The sequence below is a fragment of the Mesoplodon densirostris genome, chromosome 2 (assembly GCF_025265405.1).
Source record: "Mesoplodon densirostris isolate mMesDen1 chromosome 2, mMesDen1 primary haplotype, whole genome shotgun sequence".
Classification (NCBI taxonomy): domain Eukaryota; kingdom Metazoa; phylum Chordata; class Mammalia; order Artiodactyla; family Ziphiidae; genus Mesoplodon; species Mesoplodon densirostris.
The window spans coordinates 137574043-137594821 of NC_082662.1; the positions used below are offsets into that span (position 1 = coordinate 137574043).

The 20779-nt window shown below is 48.5% G+C and overlaps 1 protein-coding gene and 1 pseudogene across 1 annotated transcript; both read right to left on the reverse strand.

Annotated features, from left to right (window-relative positions):
* Positions 1-10742: 10742 nt before the first annotated feature.
* On the reverse strand, positions 10743-14607 carry LOC132476228 (NUT family member 2G-like; annotated as a pseudogene).
* A 992-nt stretch (positions 14608-15599) lies between these two features.
* On the reverse strand, positions 15600-16289 carry LOC132476238 (NUT family member 2G-like). Its single transcript, XM_060078056.1, has one exon. The coding sequence runs from the start codon at positions 16287-16289 to the stop codon at positions 15600-15602; it is 690 nt and encodes a 229-aa protein (XP_059934039.1).
* Positions 16290-20779: the final 4490 nt, after the last annotated feature.

Here is a 20779-nt window from a genome sequence, read left to right on the forward strand (position 1 = left end):
TTTGGACATTTGTGTACCTGAGACCTCTAATCTGAATTCTGTAAATCCAGTTGCCTATTTAACATCTAAATCTGTTCATTAAAAATATACATAAAGCTAAATACTCATGGTCTCCCTAAACTGCCGAATCTCTCCTCCTTCATTTTCATTTGTCTTAGCGTGTAGTGACACCATTCACCCAGTTGTATAAACCAGGCACCTAACAATAATCCTTGAGTTCAACCTCTCACATCAGCCACTATATCCTATCCATTATCAGTCTTATCCATTTTACCTCCTAGATACTTCCTTAATCTATCTAATGTTCTCTATCTACTCATCATTGTAAGTGGTAAATTAATGCATGAATATAAATTTCCCTGATTGCTTTGCTTGGTACCTATAGTTTTTATGGCATAAAAATTTATATAAAAAAACCCCGTTCACCTTCCCAATATCTTCCCTTCTGTTCCTCCATCCTCCTGTCCCCATGTCAAGCAAGTATACAGGACTCCCTAGAAACCTCTTCCTCAGGAAATATGCCATTTCTAAGCATCCAGGTGTGAAGGAGGAGATTACAAGGCAGTTGGAGGATTAAAAGCCAGTGAGTACAACAAGCACTGCCTGACACTACCTTGTTACTGGATAGAGCCTTGGAGCTGCACCAACTCATTAGAGGGATGTAGTTGAGAGAGATATAGGGAAGGCATATAATACGCATGGTGTATCTATCTCATGAAATATTTCAGCATCCCAAACATTATACAGGACCATTTATAAATGGGACATGAAGGTACGGGTGTCCCGGTCTCAGAAGACCAGAAGGACCTCCACAACACTTTCATGTTACAGGGTTTTTATACCACTGTGGTTGTATAAGGTACATCTAATAATGGCTGAGTCTAAATTCTCTACCTGCTCAGTTATTTAAAGAATTAAATTCATTTAAATCAAGGGAAGAAACAGTAGGTTTATAGCAGCTCATAACTGCTTGCTTTTTAAAAAAATTTTATTTATTATTTTTGGCTGTGTGTTGGGTCTTCGTTGCTGCACGTGAGCTTTCTCTAGTTGCGGAGAGTGGGGGCTACTCTTCGTTGCAGTGTGCGGGCTTCTCATTGCGGTGGCTTCTCGTTGCGGAGCATGGGCTCTAGGTGCGCAGGCTTCAGTAGTTGTGGCGCATGGGCTCTAGAGCGCAGGCTCAATAGTTGTGGCACACGGACTCTAGATTGCAGGCTCAGTAGTTGTGGCGCATGGGCTTAGTTGCTACGCGGCATGTGGGATCTTCCGGAACCAGGGCTGGAACCCGTGTCCCCTGCATTGGCAGGTGGATTCTTAACCACTGCGCCACCAGGGAAGCCCCTTAACTGCTTACTTTATGTAGAAAAGCTGTCACCAGTATATGGCAAGAACTTTCCTTGTATAATTTTCACTAACTGGTATAATACACCTTCTACAAGAAAACTGAAAAAGAATGAATTAGGGAGCAAAACATTTTTTATCCTTTGAGCCATTCTGTTTTTAAGGGTTCTTGTAAGTTCCGATGTTTTATCTCTGGGAGAAAGAAAAAAAACTTTTTAATTGGAAATTTAGAGATTTTTTTTTAAACCTAAAATGAAAGATCTTGGTAGTAATTGAGTGTATAGTATTGTGTCATATGCTTTATCATTCAATTTATAGAACTAATTGCCCATGGGTTCCTATGATAAGGGAGGAAAAATAACGGTTTTAGTCCCATTATAGATATTGCATGATAAAAGGGGAATGATGACCATCTCCATTTCCAAAGGGAGAACAGGAATTCAAAACATGCTATGCCATAAAACGTTTAATTCAGCATTTTAAAATATTTTGAGCATTTTGAACTCAGTGTTTCTGTAGCTTCTAAAAAAGTATAATGTATATACATAATTTCCACACATTTAAAATGAGTTGTTAAATTGTTAAGACCTGACTTATTTCTCAAAATTAAGGTATGGTAGTCAGACCTGAGAATAGCCTCCAGAGGGCGACCAAGTTTCATCCCTGCAAACAACTGCATCAAAATTTAACATTGCTTCCAACAAAAGCAAGGACTTTCTAAAGTTAAAATTGGAAAAGCCAGTGATAATAGTTAATCCTTGAAAAAATACCATGACCCAAAGTCTGAATAGCTCTGCAAATATTGGTTGTTTAAGAAGGAGACCACCGATAATTTGATGGTTTAGGAGAGCAAGGGCCTTTGAATCTAGACAAATCTCACAAAGCTACTAGATCAGCAGAACTTGTCATCAGTTCACGCATGCTCTAATTTTCCTGCTCACTGAAGTCTACCTATTCTAAGCACCTTGTACTAGCAGGGTTTGGCTCTTGCATTTCAACAGACGTAAGGCCTTAAACTCAAGGGTCAGCTCTACAATTGGTTGATATATTACTTTGTAAACAGAGTTTCATCTACGGAATGGGATAAATATCTTCCTTATGTCTCATTGTTTTGTGAGTATTAAATTAGATAAATATATGAAAACACTTGACACAATGACTGGTAGGTCAACTTACTTTCTGCCCATTTCTTTTGCCCTTTCTTTTTTTCTCCTTAAATTGAGAAAGATAGGATCTTATTATGTCATTCACTTCAATGTTTCAGTGCTATATCACTCTTCGGTTACTTTTCCCCAAAGTATATTTTTAAAAATCTCACAGAAATAAAGTAGTGATTAAGTTTAAAAAATTATTTCTCAATCCCTAGACAGAAGTATATCTAATAAAAGTAGGTTTGTTAATCCTTGACTGATAATGACTAGAAAATAAAGAAGTATTTCTAATTGGGCAATCCATCCAATTGGCTCTCACCGTGTACCAATGGATTATTTTTTTTCTACGTGTTTCATCTTTATTAAAGCTACAACACAGAGAACATTAGTTTAGTTTACCTTGTAACTGCCCTTTCTCATTATTCCTGACCTGTATCTAACTAGCAGACAATTACTTTTGATTCTTCTGATAAAGTTTCTAAAGCATTGCTTTTCTTTACTCCTATAGATCATGCCTTTATAAAATAACCTTCCTGAAGGTAATGCTAATTTTAACTACTGATCAAGATGGCCTTAATGTTTCCCTCAGTTTGGCTAAACTTCAGACAGGTTTTTTCTTTACCATAGGCCCTTAACCTCCCTTTTCTGAGAACATTCACTTTAAGAAACTTGAAATTGTAAATTCTTTCTCTGCCCCTTTGAGATGTAAATTTTCTCCTAGTCACTTGATAATTTTCCAACCCAGAAATGTCTTTCTCAAGGACCTGGGAGTCAGCTCTTTGAAATATAACCTTCAAGAAAGGTACTGCCCCTAGTTCCCAGTCTCTGTGGGGAGTATAGGAGCCTAACTTTGATAAGAGCCAAAGCAAACAGAGATGGTCTAATTATATTGACCAACCTCTTCCCCAGCATCCTCTACTATTTTTCCTACAGCTCATCCTGGCATCTAAAAACTTCCGTGCCTTTTGTTTCAGCAGAACGGAGTTCAGTCTCTCTCCCCTATTACAGAATCATCTTGAGTAAAGTACTCCTTGCCTGTTTAACCATCTGGTGCAATTTTTCTTTGACATCACTCCATCACATACTCCAAACTGCCTACCACTTTCAGATTAATCTTATAAAACTTTGTATATGTGCTGCTGAAGTGAGCACAATCTTTATAGAACTTTGACTCACTCCCTATTTCCTGTGGCATGAAGCCCACCATTCAAACTTCTCCACAGTCTTATACCTTCCAAACTCATTAGTGTTATCTTCCAATTCCTGAATTCTCTCCTCCAATAATATTAGTACATTTTCTTCCTAAACGTGGCTAATATTTCCCCATTTTGAGATTTCATGTCTATTCTAATTTTTTTAATACTTGGAAATTTTATTATACTGTATTTGCCTATAACAAATAAAATAGAAATTGTTTCAAATCTTAGCAAATAAATTTAGTACAGGGTATTAAGAACACCAGTGATGAAACTTCTGAGAAGTAAAGAAGGGCCACCTAGATAATGGAGTGATTAGTAGGAACAGGAATTTACTTTTACCCCTATGCTGGAAAGGCAAAGTTAAGGAGAGGGTTGTAAAGGAGTCCAGGGCCAGGTTAAATGATCATCAATGGCAGACCATACCAGTTCTGTCTCATTGGAGTTGGAGCCGTGGAAGTTACACAGTTGCTGCTGGAGAATCTTCACAAAGTAGAGGAAGAAAGGGAGAAATCTCGTAGCTTATCCCTAAACTCCCATATACCATCAGTTGCTTCTTTTTGGCTGTGCCTGATCAGAAGTAAGCTGCCTGTATGAGTCTGCTATCATGTGATACAAAACAGATTCAAGAAGGAACAATGACTACATTCAAGAAAAAGGAGTCCAAAACTAGTATTTTTGCTTGAATGTTGCGCAACAGTCTGTTTTCTGTATTTTTTCTAACTTTATTGAGATGTAAGTGACATACGGCATTGTGTAAGTTTAAGGTGTACAACTTGTTGGTATGTTACATGTTGTGAAATGATTACCACAGCGGAGCTAGTTAACACAACTCCATTACCTCACATAAATACCATTTCTTTTTTTCCATGAGAACATTTAAGATCTACTCTCTTAGCAACTTTAAAGTATATAATACAGTTCTGTTAACTGCAATCACCATGCTGTAGATTAGATTCCCAGAAATTCATCTGCTAACTGGATATTTTACCCTTTGGTCAACATCTCCCCATTTCCCCCAACCCCAACCCCTGGCAACAACCATTCTATTCTCTGTTTCTCTGGGTTTGGCTGTTTTAGAGTCTACAATTTAGTTATATCATACAGTATTTATTTTTCTCTCTCTCACTTATTTCACTCATCATAATGCCCCAAGGATCCATAAATGTTGCAAGTGGCAGGATTTTCTTCTTTTTCATGGCTGAATAATATTCCATCTATGTACATACCACATCTTCTATATCCATTTATCCATGTATGGACACTTTGGTTGTTTCCATTTCTTGGCAATTGTGAATAATGCTGCAATGAACGTGCAAGTGCAGATATCTCTTTGAAATAGTGATTTCATTTTCTTTGGATATATATATACCCAAAGCAGGATTGCTAATATATGCTAGTTTTCTTTTTAATTTTTTGAGGAGACTCCATATTGTTTACCATAGCGGCTGTACCAATTTACACGCCCACCAACAGTGCACAAGGGTTTCCTTTTCTGCATCCTTGTCAACATTTGTTACCTCTTAGTCTCTTTGAGGTGATATCTTGTTGTAGTTTTGATTTGCATTTCCCTGGTGATTAGTGATGTAGATCATCTTTTCATGAACCTGTTTGTGATTTGGATGTCTTCATTGGAAAAAATTTTATTCAGTTCTTCTGCCCAAGTTTTAATTGAATTGTTTGGAAATCTATCTATATCTATATCTATATCTATATCTATATCTATATATCTATATATATATCTATATATATATATATAGCCATTGTATGAGTTCCTTATATATTTTGGATATTAACACCTTATCACATACATGATTTGCAAATATTTTCTCCCATTCTGTAGCTTGCCCTTTCATTTTGTTGATTGTTTATTTTTCTGTGTAGAAGCTTTTTAGGTTGATGCCGTTATATAACAAGTTGTATAACAAGTTGTATATAACAGGTTATATAACAAGTTGTATTTCTCTTGGTGATTTTAAGATTCCCTTGTTATCTTTAACGTTGACATTTTAATTTTGATATTTCTTGGTATGGATCTCTTTAGGTTGATCTGCTTTGGAGCTCTCTGGGCTTCCTGTATCTGGATGTCTGTTTCTTTCCCCAGGTTAGGAAAAGTTTTCAGATATTATTTCTACGAATGTTTTCTGCCCCCTTTTCTCTTCTCCTTCTGGAGTCCCTATAAGGTGAATGTTATTCCATTTGATGTGCCATAAATCCCTTAAGCTATATTCATTGTTTTCATTCTTTTTTCTTCCTTATTCTCTGATTGGATGAGTTCCTCTGACCTGTCTTTGAGTTCACCTATTCTTTCTTGTGCTTCATCTACTATATTTCTAAGTTGAGTTATTGCATTCTCCAGCTCTGTGACTTCTATTTGGACCTTTCTTATATCTTCTGTTTCTTCGTTGAAGTTCTCACTGTTTTCATCCATTTTCTTCTGAGTTCAGTGAGCATTTTTATGACCATAACTTTGAACTCTTTATCAAGTAAATTACTTATGTTCATTTCATTAAGATTTTTTCCTGAGGTTTTATTTTGTTCTTTTTTTGGAGTATAGTCCTCTCTTTCTTCATTTTGCTTGACTCTCTGTGTTGGTTTCTATGCATTAAGTGAAATAGCCACATCTCCCAGTCTTGAAGAGCTGTGTGACAGATGAACCTTGTCATTTAACCCTGTCTACTCTTGGTTGCCTTTCAAACCTTTGTGATTGTCTAAGCAGTTTATTTTTAATAGACATGGCACACCATCCCAGCAGTTGAGGGTGTGCCAAGACAAATAAGCATCCCAAAGGGGAGGATCTCAGGCAGCACCTAGATTCAGGTTGATAGGAAGCCAGAAAATTTGGTAACAGCTTTTAAAGAATGCAAACATATTCAGTCTTGTGAGATTGCAAGTGTAAGCCCTGCTGGGCCCCAGAAGCAAGCAACCTGAAGGTGTTCCCTGGGGAGCAGTCACAAGAAAACAGTGCTTCAGATAAGTGTACAAGCTCCATTCTGGGAGATACCAGTGAACTGTAGTAAGGCACAGTGAGGGTGGAAAGATGGTACCCCCAGGCTACCTTCCCTGAGAGCACATCCGTAGCCTCTAGACGTGTGCTGAACCTGAAGCCTGCTCTTAAGTCTTGTCCCTACTAGCAAATAGGCCTTTTTCATGTAAAGGCTGGGGCTGTGTCTCAGTCTAATTTGTAATGGTACATCCTGGGGTGGTATCCTGCAAAGAACTGTCTCTCCAATTGTTACAGTCCCATGGGACCCAGAAAAGAAATCCCTGCTGGCCTCCAGAGCCAGGTGATCAAGGAGCATCCCCTGAGTGGAGGCCACAAAAACGGGATCTCCCGTCTTGGAGATTCTGGCTCTCTGGAGCACATCAGAAGGAAAGTGTGAAGATGATGCTTACTGGCTGGAGTGAGGCGGTGGGAAGAGTGCAAAGATGACACCATTTGAATAAAGGGAAAGAGGGAAAAGAAAAAAAGAAAAAGAAGAAGGAAAAAATAATATACATAGCAAGACAGAGGAAGAGCAGGGAAGAAGGAGCCAGATGGCTGGAGCACAAAGTTGTCACCTGCAGGAAAGGAAAAAGGGGAAAAAAGATGGCACCTTTCAGTTTTATCAAGGCAGAGAGAGCGCAGGAAGATGGCACCCGCCAGCCTCTGTCCCTGGGGAGTATTCCAGCAGGCCCCTGTTTCTCAGATTAATGCTTTAAAATTGGGAAGTGAATCTCTTTCACAAAAAGTCAGAGTGCTTTTCAAAGGGCTGCTTCTGCACTTGGCCCTCGGGCAGGTGAGTCTGTGCACAGGCCCTTTAAGAGCTGTTCCTCAGTTCACCACAGTCCTGTGGGTCTCATGGGATGTGCCTTGTTGGTCTTCAAAGTCACATGTTTTGGCGGTCTATCTCTCAGGTGCCAGCCTTAAAATTTGGAGTGCCCAATGTGGGGTCCAAACCCTTCACCTCTCAGGAAGAAGCTCCAGGTTTTGAGTTCCTTCCTAATTGTGTGTCTCCACACCAAGGATGGGGTTTATGGCAAAATTGTGTCTCAGCCTTTCCTACCTGTTCTGATGTGGTTTCCCTCTGGTTTTCCTGCTGTGAAGGGGTTGCTCCACCATCTTTTAGTTTTCTTCAGAGGAAATTTTTCCATATGTAGCTGTAGATTTGGTGTGTTTGTGGGAGGAGGTGGGTTCAGGATCTTCGTCTGTTGCCATCTTGAACTGGAACCTATTTAATATGTTTTAAATTTTGGTTTTCAATCGTTCAGTTTGTTACTAGTATATGGAAATATGATCAATGTTGTGTATTAATGTTTATGTATTGATTTTATATTCTGAGATCCTGCTAAAGCAAGTTATTATAATTTATTATGAGTCTACTTATACATTCCTTGGAATTTTCTGTGTAGACAATTATGTCATCTGTAAATAATGACAGTTATATTTCTTCTTTTCTAATATGTATGCCTCTTTTTTTCCTTTTCTTGCTGTACTACACTAACTAGAATCTAAAGTGCTAAGTTGAAAACTAAGATAAGAGTGGACATTCTAACCTTGTTTTTGAACTCAGGGAAAAGCATTCATTCTTTCACCATTTCATGTGATGTTAGAAGTAGGTTTTTTGTAGATGTTCTTTATTAGGTTGAGGTAGTGACCTTCTATTCCTAGTTTTCTGAGCATTTTTAATGTGAAGGGGTGTTGAATCTCGTTAAATGCCTGTTCTGTATTAATTGGTGTGACAGTATGTGTTTCTTCTTTAGACTCAATATGGTAGATTACATTGATGATTTTTTACCATTGAACAAGGCTTGCATCCCTGGAATAAATTCCACCTGGTCATAGTCTATTATTCATGTGGATTCTGATGGTAGGTATTCTTGTGGATTTCTTCTAGTAGGGTAAATTATGGTTCCTCAAAAACGTCCGTGTTTAACCCCTCCTATAACAATATGTGAATGTTACCTTGTATGGAAAAATGGACTTTGCAGCTGTGACTAAGTAAAAAATCTTGAGATGAAGAGATGATCATAAATTTTTGGGGTGGGCTATATATAAACACAAAGAGCTGTATAGGAGGGCCACAGGAAGAGTCAGAGTTGGAGAGACCATGTGATGAGGGAAGCAGAGATTAAAGTGATGCACTTTGAAGATGGAAGAAGGGACTAATTCCAAGGAATGCAGGCAGCTTCTAGAAGACAGAAAGGGAAAGGAAACAGATTCTCCTGTAGGGCTTCAAAAGGAACAAGCCCTGAGACACCTTGACTACTATCAGACTACTAAGCTGCAAAAACTTTCTTTCACAAAGGGTCAGGGAGGGCTGGGAGCACATATGTGCTGCCCACCGGACAGAGAAGGACCTGTGAGGCTGACCTACAGATTCTGTGGAGGTGGAGAGACATGAGCCCCTTTCTTCTCCAGGCTCTTTGCAGGGTCCAGCAGAGAGTCAGGCCACCTGTGAAAGCCTGCGGCCCCAGTATTGCATGCTGGTGGTGTAGGGGTCATGTTCAGGGAGTCTCTGTTGTCCTAACACCTGCCTGGGTCCTGGGGAAGGAATCAGAACTCAGAAGCAGGAGAAGAGCCTTTGGCCAGCAGGGAAGGGGGGTGAGGCCCAGGGCAGGTCCATAAAAGATCAGAGCATCTCAGTGCTTTAGGAGGAAGGGGCTTCAGAGGTGGGCCAGCACAGGCTGTGACAGAGGCTAAGCAGACTGGGAGGGGAGGCACTTCTGGGAGACAGCAGGGGTCTACTCCCTGCCCCTCGTTGTTTGCTCCTCTCACTCTAATGAGCGGGTCATTTCCCCTGCTCTGATGATTCGAAGTCTCTGCCGGCACCCACAGGACGGTGACTGAGGCCTCCACACTCCTCAGCATGGATCCCAGCTCCCACTCAGATCTGGGGCCACAGACACCTCTCCCACCCCCTGCTGCCCCTGTGAGCAAGCTGTTCTTGTGAAACGTGGTCATAGTTTGTTAGGAGGATCTGTTTTCTATGGGGATACAAACCAGTGTTGATACCAATACACACACATGTCCAGCCATGGGTGGAAAGGGAAGGGACAGTAGTTCTGGGGTGTCTTTGCAGACCCGTAGGCCCCTAACGCCAGTCCCCACAGCCACAGCCAGATGGGTCCTCCTCCCTCAGTTGAACGAGATGCTGCTGCACAGAAATCCCACAAGTTCCACAAAGGGGCCCAACTGTCCTTTCCCTTATACACACCTTTAACGGGTGCCCCATGAATTTCCCCACACCCATTCCCCTTGTAGCACCCTCATTAGGATTAAGAGGTAGCGGCCTCCACCACTCTCCACATTGCAATAATCCCAGTGGGACTAGAGGATGCTCCCGCTACGATGAGGCAGACAGTCCTGTCCCCATGGCCAAGATTTTTCCTCTCTGGTCAGGCCACCCACACAGGAAACCCTGGATGAGCGGAGGGTCATCCCAGCGCCGTCGCCTGGCCACTTCAGGGAAGCAGAGAGAAGCTCCATAATGACAAGGGCTGTCTCCAGGCTCCATCCTAGAAACTGGTGAGTGTCCAGAGGGCGGAAAGGCACAAAAGCAGCTCTGCCTCCCCAGAAGGTTCAGGGATGCAGCAGATGGTACAGGTGCCCCAGAAGGGCCCTAGCCAAGCAGGCGTTAGAGAAGGGCATGATGAGGGGGTCCCTGGGGCAAGTGAGAGCTGTGCGTTCCCAGGAGCAGCCTGAGGAGTCCTTGTCTATGTGGAGGAAAGGTGTGGCCACCTGTAGATCCAGAGCTCCTGTGACCTCCCTCATCCTTCCTTCCTCTCAGGATCGCTCTCTGTGGAGCAGCTCAACACCAACAAGATGACAGTGGCCTGAGAGCATTTCCCACGAAAACGATCTTTGTTCACAATTTACATACATCACTCCAAAGGTCCTCCTCCCACCCACACCTGGCCACACCCACCTCCCCCACCTCCCTAACCCCCCACAATCCCGCTCCCCCTCCCCACCCTGGTGGTCCTGCCCACCCTCCCTTCCCCCCACATCATCCAGGATCAGCACTGGGAGGAGGAGGAGCCCTAGGCTCCCCTGGAGGGCTGGCCCAGCTGTTCCCTACTGGCTGCAGTGCTGCTTCTTCCTCCACCCACGCTTCTCTGTGACAAACGGGTCACGTTTTCTCTTTCTGGTCTGTGAGGGGTGAGCCAGCCCCAGAGCCAAGGCTGGCCTCCCAGAGACGCCGAGGCCAGCCCCGGGGATGGGCAGCTTCTCAGCAGCGGCTGGGCGTCCACACAGAGCCCACTTCCTCGACTTGGGAGCGGCTGGTGGAGCTGGGCTGAGGCCTCTTCTCTGAGAGGAGGGGGCCTAAGGAGCACTCTGGGCCCCCCAACCTCCAGGGGAGGCCAGGCCTGAGGCATGCACAGGACTCTGGGACAGCCAGAAAGGCAGCAGGCTCTGCAGAGAGCCAGAGAGGAAGGCCAGGCTGGAGAGCTCCTCCTCGTCCTCACTGGACCCGTCCCTGGGCCCTCGGGCCTCCCGAACAGGAGAGGCCTCTCTGAGAAGAGATGCATCCCTGGGTCCCAGGAGAGGGCCAGTGCGCCTTTGATCCTGGGGAGGGGAGGGCCGTCCGGCCCGGAATGGAGAGACCTCCTGATGTCCTCGACAGGGAACAAAGACTTTGGGCCTACACAGGTCAGTGTCTGTTTGGATGAGCCTATGAAGAGCCTCAGAATCAATCTCTGGTGGGCAGGCTTCATCACTGACCCCTAGATGGGGGTCTTGGTCGTGCCTGTGGGCACCTTGGCTGGCGTCAGACTCAGAAGGACCTGAGCGCATTCCGGGTGCACTGTTGACTCGGGGCTGCCCGCACACCGTCGTCCTCTTTCAAGGCCAGGAGTCGTTTCTGCACCAGCTGGTAGGAGGGAGGAGGACAGTGACGACTCCACACACACGTGTGAGAGGAGGAGCACTGGGCAGTGGGACAATGGCCCTGGGGGGGAGGAGGGGACGGGCGACCCCAGGACTCGAATCCAAATACAGACACTGTGGCAGTCCTGCCATCCTCCTGCACCTGATTCCCAGCTTTGTGTCTTTCCCACCCCTCCCGGATGCCCATCCTCTCCTTCCTTTCACCCTGCACTGCACCCACCCCAAAACGGGCCCTTCCCCATGCCAGGCGTCCCAGGCAGGGGAGGGATGGACAGTGCTATGTGGCCCTCCTGTTCTGGGGCCCTACCTCTCCCCTGTTCACTGGGGTCCCTCCGTGCCCTGGTCTTCCTGGGTGTCTCTTGTGTCCCCTGTTCTACCGGGGATCCCTCCCTCCTCTGGCTCCCCTGGGTCATCTGGGTTCCCCTGTTCCCTGGATCACCTGGGTTCCCCCTCCCGTGGGGTCCCCTGGCTCCCTGAGTGTCCCTCTCCCTCCCCTGACTCACTTCTTCGGGGGTGAGCCCTTCCTCCTGCTCCAGCTCCTTCTCCAGGGCCAAGAGATCCAGCTGTGGGTCTGGGGAAAGCAAATATGCCAGGAATCCAGGGTGAATGACTGCCTCCACCTAGAACAGAAAGAAGAGGCTGTGAGCATCCTTGGCCAGGAGTGGCCTGTGAGGCAAGAAGACCAGGAGGGAAAGTGAAAAGCAGAGACCCACCCCACTCTCCTCCACAAGGCAGGGATGGTCAGCACACACACACGCACACGCACACGCACACGCACACATGCACATACACAGTCACACACAAAAGAGCACATATACAGAGGCACAAACACAGACACAAAGGCATACACACAGATAGACACAAACATATACACACAAACATCTGCGTAAACCTCCCCTAACACCAGGCTCAGGAACAAGGAGCTGAGCTTAAGTCCCAACGGCCTGAGCAGAACCCAGATCTTGGGTGCTGAGTGTTCCATGCCCTGGCATCTTGTAGACCCCAGCCTCCAGGCCTAGCCTACTTTGGTGACAAAGTCCTCCTGGGAACACAGCTTGTCAATGTAGCTTAAGAGATCCGGGTCCGAGTAGGTGCCGTCCTCTTCCTGCTGCATCTCATTTCCGTCCTCTCCCCTTTCTCCATCTGAGTCGCCTGTGGCTGAGTGGACGGGCCCCACCAGCGCCTCCATGATGTCCATATACTCCCTCACAGCCTCAGGTGGAATCTCCTCGGGTGCCTTGGGCTCCGGGGGTCGCTGGGACCTGTGTGGCTTCGGGTGGGAGGGCTGGGCGCTGGGGCCGGACATCCTGGGAGCACAGGCTGAGGCAGAGCAGGAGGAAGGGAAGGAAGGTGAGGGGCTCCCGGTCCACCTCCTGACCACCGAGCGCACGCTGGTGAGGGCATTGTTGGGGGACATTGATGTGGGTGTGGGGGTTCAGGGCCACCTGAAACCTCATGCACAGTTGGAGGGGGGAGGTAAGGGGGGCATCTAAGAGAGTCACATGTAAGGAAGTGGGGAACCTCCAATTTTCCAGGGGTGTCCCCATCAAGCCCACTTCTTAGGCAGACTTGGTGTGCAGTCCTTTGACAGGGAGGTGTGAGAGAAGTTACAAAATTGACCAAGTCAATACCCCGTAGTGACAAAGGGCATCTGACACCCCACCCCCGCACCCCCCGCCTCGGTGGCTGTTTTGCTTGAAAGACCAGTGCCCCTGTCTTGAAGGAAAATGATCCACATGGGAACAGTGGCCAACCCTAGGCCCCTGTTACCTGTGCGTTCAACTCCAGTGGGAACCTGGGTGGCTGGCTGAAGGCCCACTTTCGGGGCTGGGGGCCCCCGAGGATCCAGCTTCGGTGGGGCTGGAGGAGGCAGGCCCTGCGTGCACTGCATCCACTGCAACTGCTGAATCTGCATCTCCTCCTCGGCCTCAAATTCCGTGAACCTGGGGGGTGACGGAGGCACAGGCCACCCTGAGAAAATGGCCTGGGTTCTGGAGCCCAACAAAGGCAGCCAAGAATGAGGGATTGGGAGAGGATGTGCCTTGGCGCTGTCAAGGCCCTGCAAGGTGCTGTCCACAGCAGAGAGCTGCTCCTGGAACTGATACAAGATCTGGGACCCTTCCTGCCTCACCAGCACTGGAGAGCATTCAACAGCATAGAGCCAGGTCGCTGCATTGAACCAGGTCAACGGGACACGTGGCTGACCCAGGGGGCACCCTCCTCATGCCCCCCATCCAGAGCCACATGAAGGGCTGACAGCCAGAGTCTGGAACAGGCATGTGTTCCCCACAGGGGTCCTTGCCCGAATCCAGGACCCTGGGTTGGGACTGAGAGTCCTGGAACATAGACCTGGAGACAGGGCTCAGGACAAGCTGGACGATGTGGATGCTGAGCTTAGAGGACAGGCCTTCCTTTCCTCTGAGAGGCGCTTGTTTGTTTGGTTTGGTTTCTTAAACCAAGGGGATTACCGTGGAGCAAACACTGGAAGGGCCAGAGACCTTTGGGCTGACGACAGCTGGCTTCCCCAGCCCCTTCAGGGATGCCAGGGTACCCACTCAGGCCACTTTTCATGAGGAGAGGGGGTCCCAAATCTATGTCAGTGGCCGCCGTCAGCCACCATTAAGGAAGCAGCAGGCTGGCGGGTGGAGCTCTTTCCCCGGCCCAGCCCATATGGCCGGAGTTGGACCCCTACTGGACTCACAGCTTCACCCTGCCCCGTCCTGAGACCTTCATGTCAGGGGAGGGCAGAGCTCCTGGTGGAGGAAGGACAGAAGACCCAAACTCTCAAGGTGAGGGAGGGGTTTCTGGAGGACTGTAGGGCCTCTGGGCTGCGGGGTCCCTGTTCCGAGCGACAGCCCTTCTCCTTTGTCCTCTCTGATGAGCACCCCCACGGCCAGACCCTGCCCTCACCCACTCGCCTCACCCTCCACGCAGCCCCTGGGCCCAGGACGCTGACTCACTTTTGCGCCATCTCGTAGTAGATCATCCGGTCAGAGTTGCTAATGTGCTGCCATTCCTGCACGGCCCTGCACAGTCCCTCCTCCAGCTTCATGGTCGGCTTCAGGTGGGCCAGGGATCGAAGCGCTGGGCTGTAAGCACTCGGGGTCAGTCTCCGTGCCCAGGCCAGCCCCCACCTGCCTGACCCCACCCGCCAATGTGGACCACACATCACTCAACACAGCATGACTGAGCCACAGGAGGGTGAGAGGCAGGTGTCTGGGACGTGGCAGAGACAAGCCTTCCCGGCTACCGCTGTCACCGCCTCACACTCCCTCGAGGATGACCATCCACTCCCAGGCCAGAGCTGGGACACTGTGCCTTGGGGAGCTCTTTTCCTCTTCAAGGCTGCCTTTTCATAATAAAAATCACTATCATCAGTGAGGCGTGGCATGTGCCAGGCAATCTGCTCACACTTCATAGATTAGCCCAAGGAGTCTTCTGCACGGTCCTCTGAGTGAAGTGTGATTGTCCCCTTTTTACGAGGGACCGCAGGTTTAGGATGGAAATGCCTGCCAGGCTCACAAATCTAGCGGGAGAGAGCCCACGCCCTTAGGAGAGCTCTACCATCACCCAGTTCCTACTGGAAGTCTCCACAACAACGAAGTCCAGGCGTGCATTAAGCACACTCCGGGGCCCCGCCCTCCTCCCCCTCCTCCGAAGTGACCTCCCCCGGCCATGTACACTCAAGTCCTGTATGAAAGGAGACGGCAGCACAGGAGAGTGTGGCATCCACTCCTTGGCTCCTCAACGTACACCACGACCCTCTCTGACTGCAAGTCGTCAGGCCATATGACATTGAGAATCATGGAAGAACAAGCTGGCTAGACTCACAGGGGGGTGGGGTCAGTCGAGATAAGGCACATTTCAGTCATGATGTCAGGGACTGGCAGGCTCGCCCGTATGGCCGACAATGTGCCTTCCCATGGCATGGACATCGCCCTCACACCTTGCTTCCAGGATCCCTAGAAACCTAACCTGCGAGTCCATCCCCAGTTCCTCTTTATCTAAGAGCTCCGATAAGCTCACGACCCCCGGAGCGTTCACTCACATGAGAAAGCAGGAAAGAGCTTCCGCATCAGGACTCTGGGGAAGGTGTCTCCGGGCCAGTGGCTTGAGGCGCTGCCACCGTCGGAAGTTACTGTACACGCTCTGGTGGTTCGAGCAGTCCTCCTGCGAGGCGTAGGGCTGGTTGGTGTCCAGGCTGCCCTCCCTGGAAGTGCCGTGTGGCCATGGCCCAGAGTTCACCGGGCGAATGTTAGGGGCCATCTGGGCAGCTGGTGGTGGAGCTTGAGGAGGAAAGCCTGGGGTCCAGCCTCCCCTGCCAGCCTGAGTAACTCCAACAGCTGGAGCAGTCACAATGGTCTCCATCGCAGGGGTGGCTAAGAATATGGGTGCAGGACATGCAGCACTCCCGCTGAGGGCCCCTGGAGCGCTCCAGTTGAGGGGGCCCTGAGGAACGATAAAGGTCGGAGTCTGGGGGGCCTGCACTGGCCTCCCTTGTGACCTGACTCGGACAGTGAAGTTGCAAGCCCCAGGGGCACGGGGGCCACAGCCACCGTTAGCCACCAAAGGCATCCTGGGGAAAGCCGGCAGCAGCAGGCCGCTGCCAGGAGGGAATGCGGGGGCGATGAGAGGTGGCAGGTGCTGCTCCCAGGGGGGCCGGTGCTGGGCGCCAGGAATGGGTGGAGGAAAGGACACTGCCGTGAAAGTAGACAAGGAGGCACCGGGGTTCATGGGGACATCCGTTCCCAGCACTGCAGATGCTGTTGAGGCAAAGGAAAGGAGTGAATGGAGGAGGAGAATGGGCAAGTGGGACTGAGGCTTTCTGCGGCATCAGAGTGTAAATCACAGATGAGAGACACTTGGACAGGGGAAACTGCAGCGGGCAAATATCTTCAAGTGATTTTCATGCCCTGACCTCCAGTTGAGAATTATTCCACTGGTGACCCCACGCCCATCCACCAAGCTCCCTGACCCCTGCCTGCCAAGAAGAAATTGCCTCAGCAAGAACTCACTTGGAGAGCCTCCCTAAGGCACACCCTGGCACCTAAGCCTCACAGGCTGTCTCCCAAGACCTGGAGCTGTGTGGACATCCGCTCTGTGAGAAATGCCCCTCGGCCGGCGTACTAGCAGGTAGGGGCCTTCTGCAAGGTAAGTTCTAGGCCCCCAAAGGCCCTTTGTGGACAGGCACTGTGTGAAATATTAGGGCCCCACCTCCTCCTCAGTCCTCCTTTTCCTGATGCTCAGTATAAACCCCCTCTTTCTTTCCTAGCCTCACAAAACAAAACAAAATGCTGGAAAATATCTCTAATGGAATCCTGATACAAACCCATGACACTGGCCCAGAAAGCACCTGCATCTCAGAACAACCCACAGCAGATACGTAACATGGGCCAGGTCCTGCCACCCCCTCCCCAGTGCCCAGAGTCACTGTCATCAGTCAGGAGTTCTGTTCCTAGGGGCTTGGGGTGGTCTCAGAAGTAGGCACGTGTCCCTTAGATTCTGTCATTTCACAGCCAGTGATGGCTGCAGAGGATTAAACAAGGGCCAGGGAATTGTCATGTTACATTGGTCGTGGGAGTACAGACCGCCTGTGGTCCTTTCCCTTCCAGCTCCCAATAACGGAGAGACAATCTGAGATGCAGGCATAAGCCAGATGCCATGGTGATCAAGTTGTCTGAAACACATCCCCGTTCAGGAGAACAAGGTACACACCACGGTGCACCTAACGAACCAGAACAGATGTCATAGGACGTTTAACAGTAACACAGAAGATCATCTGCCTGATCCTGGGCTACACTCCTTCCCCCTTGAAAAGAGGAAGCAGCCTTCATAGACATTCCACCCGAACCAACCCCACTCCACATCTGTTCCCTGTCCATGAAGGAGTGACATGAAATAGGAACAAACTCTTCCTCTCAAGGCAGCCTGAGGGTCCACCATGAGATACTGGACAAGATGAAGTAGGTCTGAAGTACTGCCATTCCACAAAAGGAAGAACAATTCAGAGCAACTCAGAACCTGAGCCCTCTGTTGCCTGAAGTTACACGTAACGGTTGCCCATCCCCTGTTGAATCCAAGGCAACAGTTACCTGAACTGAGAAGTGAGCTCTGGGCTGGGAGGAGTGGACCAGGTGTGGGCTGCGGCAGTTAGAGTAACCCCCTGCCTAGCTCTCGGAGAGGACACTTCACTGCAGCTCTGGCCACACACAGCCCCATTGAATAGTTTTCTCACCAAGACCATCTCTCCCCACGGCCCCCTGAGATACAGTATGCTCCTGTTTAAATCCCTTTGAAAGATATGGTGAGGCAAGCTTCAGGTGCCTCAGGAACACAATACAGCTCTAGGCTTTCCTCATGACCCTCCCTGTGTCACCACCAGGACATCACACACATCCTTACACACACGTTTCAAAGTGGCTTGTCTCCCTTCTAGAAAGAATCAAACTGTCTGCTGCCATCCTTTCTCCATAGCCAGGGCAATTCCTCTTGATCCACCTCCAACGACCCCTCCTCCCCAGGGCAGTCTCAGGTTTCTTCAGGCTCCCCAGTCTCCCCAGGTGAAATGTCCTTTGTGCGTCCAGTGCTCTCTTCTCCCTCTACTTCAGTCCAACTATGTGCCCACAGTTAAGTGTAACGTGTGAACCCGAAGGATGTGAGGATGGCAGGGTCTCTGAGAACACACCCCCAGCCTATAGGCTTACCTCCTATTGAAGCCATCCTGCAGGCTTGGGCACGGACTACTGCTGCCTGGAAGCCTCAATGAGAAAAGTCAAGACCAGGAGCCAGAGAGCGACCTGCTTCAGCAAACGCTCGGGATCCAAGTCAACGAGGGACACGTTTGAAAGTAAACAGGAAGATGCGGGCTGAACCGTTCTGCGGTGGGGGAGGGGCAGAGGGCACGTGGGTCGGGGTGGCGTGCGCCGGGGGGACATTCCACGAGGGATCTGGCAGGTAGGCAAGAACCGGAAGTTCCTTCCACCTCCCACAGTGGCAACACAATTGGCGTGTGCCTCTTTAGGCAGTTTATAAACTGTTGTTTTGATACACGGCACCGAGGTTGACCATGACAGCCCCTTCCTTTCCTTTCACGTCTTTATCCATCAACCTAGGTTTTTTGTTTTTTGTTTTGGTTTTTTTTTTTGCGGTACCCGGGCCTCTCACTGTTGTGGCCTCTCCTGTTGCGGAGCACAGGCTCCGGACGCGCAGGCTCAGCGGCCATGGCTCACGGGCCCAGCCGCTCCGCGGCATGTGGGATCTTCCCAGACCGGGGCACGAACCCGTGTCCCCTGCATCGGCAGGCGGACTCTCAACCACTGCGCCACCAGGGAAGCCCTGGAGCTTTTATAATGAAGGAAAACTTAAATGATTTGCAACCAATAACTTCATACTAGAGGAATGGTGAGGCAAAATATTGTACCCAGGCACTCGAGAAAGGCAGGCTTCCTTGTTGCTTCCTCCCTTTGTTCAGTCATTCAACCAATTATTTACAAGATTCTCACTCATAATTCTGATATAGTATTTGAAGGACTCTTCTCAAGGCCACTGATACAAAAATTGCACTGTGCAAAAATTAGCCAGTCCCAATTCTGCAATCACTTTTGTAATACTTCAAAATCCTACACCCCACAGACAGAGATAAGCAAATTAGACCAAATCTAATTTGGGAAGACCAGTCACAGGAGGGAGTATCTAAAAGTCCTTTGGATCATGATCTCTGACTATTCCTGCACAGAATTTGGGGGCGGGCATTGACTACTGACAAAAAACATCTCTGGACATGCATCACAAAACTTAGAAGACAGTTCATTTCCACTCAATCACGAAACATTAAAGAAACGAAGAGATACCATGTTTGTGTCTTGTGGAGTTTTCAAGTCTGCACTTGGAGGCGCTTAGTGCTGTTACAGGTGAGGGGTCTTCAGAGGCATCCTGTTGAGTGAGAAATGCTCTAATCTTGCATTTGACCAGAAAGCGGATCTGATGATTGAAGTTTCTTTGGGAAGTATTACAAAGTCAGGTCAGTAAGTTGATCCCGCTACTATTTTTGTTGTTGTTGTTTTTTTATTGTCAACTGAAATTCTGCAAGATATTATAAAAAAGGAGGGAGGGAAAGTCAAATTGTTCCCATACTACCTGTTGAAATTGGCCCAGATTGTCAACTCTTTCTCAAAATTATTTAAAAAAAAAAAACCCAAAACCGTACAAAGGAAACACCTGTGAACACTGAGAAAAAATATTGCAGTAGAGTAAATGCGTTGGAAAAACTCTAGGAACGGAGTCAGGAGACAGTATCTTAAGAGTGTTTCCCAGGTCTGAAATTCTTTGCTAGCATTGTTCTTTAACGGAAACTTCAGGTGTGCTAGGAAAAAGGACCTACTGTTTTTTGAAAGGCATTAACAAGAACCAAGGAACTGCAGTCCAAAAGGCATGAAAGTACTTGCCCCAATTTGAGGCTACTGTGCTTACAGCGGAGCTCTCCAGAACTCTTTGTAGCTAAGTGCATGGGTTTCACGAGTGCAATATAAAACTCACGAGTGCACATTTCACAAGAGCTGGTCTTAAGAAGAGACCGTCACGAAGGTTCCCGGCGAGGAGCGTCGCCAGAGAAGTTCCGCAGCGTGCCCGAACCTCCATTTCTCTCCTCTCCTGCAGAGACCTCCGAGGCCCGCGCACCCCGCGCCTGCACGCCCGCGCATGCCTGCGCACGCCCACTGGGGCGGGTCTCTCGGGCAAGCGGACCGCCGTCCTCCAATGGCTCCCGGCGTCTGTTGGGGTAGTTTGCTCCGGAAGACAGGAGCGCATGCGCGAGCGCGGAGGGTGGGGCCCCAATGGCTGTCCGGCGGGGGAGGGGCGTGTCATGGCGGCCTCTAGAGTCAATTCTAGGAATCCTGAGGTAAGGGGTACGGGGACTTTTCACCCCTCAGGTGTCACCGCTCTGCGCTGTTGTTCACCTTGTGGGTTATTTGTGCCCTTGTCCCTGTAAGGAGACTCCCCACAATGTGGATTCACGCCCCCATAGAGCTCGATTCCCTTGAGATGTTTACCCCAGGATTATTGACACCACTGGGGAGCCGGCTGCATGAAGGGTTCAGTGATTGCCGGGCCTACAGTGGGGGGTAAATAGCGTGTGCGAGCTATTAAACAGGTGCCGTTCTAGTCTGCGCGTTGTGAAGAGTACAAAAGCTAGAGGGAAGTTCTTGCGAGTTGAAAACCCTCATCTG

Excerpts from the sequence above, each read along its gene's own strand:
- LOC132476238 (XM_060078056.1), bottom strand. The coding sequence starts at position 16,289 with ATGAACCCCGGTGCCTCCTTGTCTACTTTCACGGCAGTGTCCTTTCCT.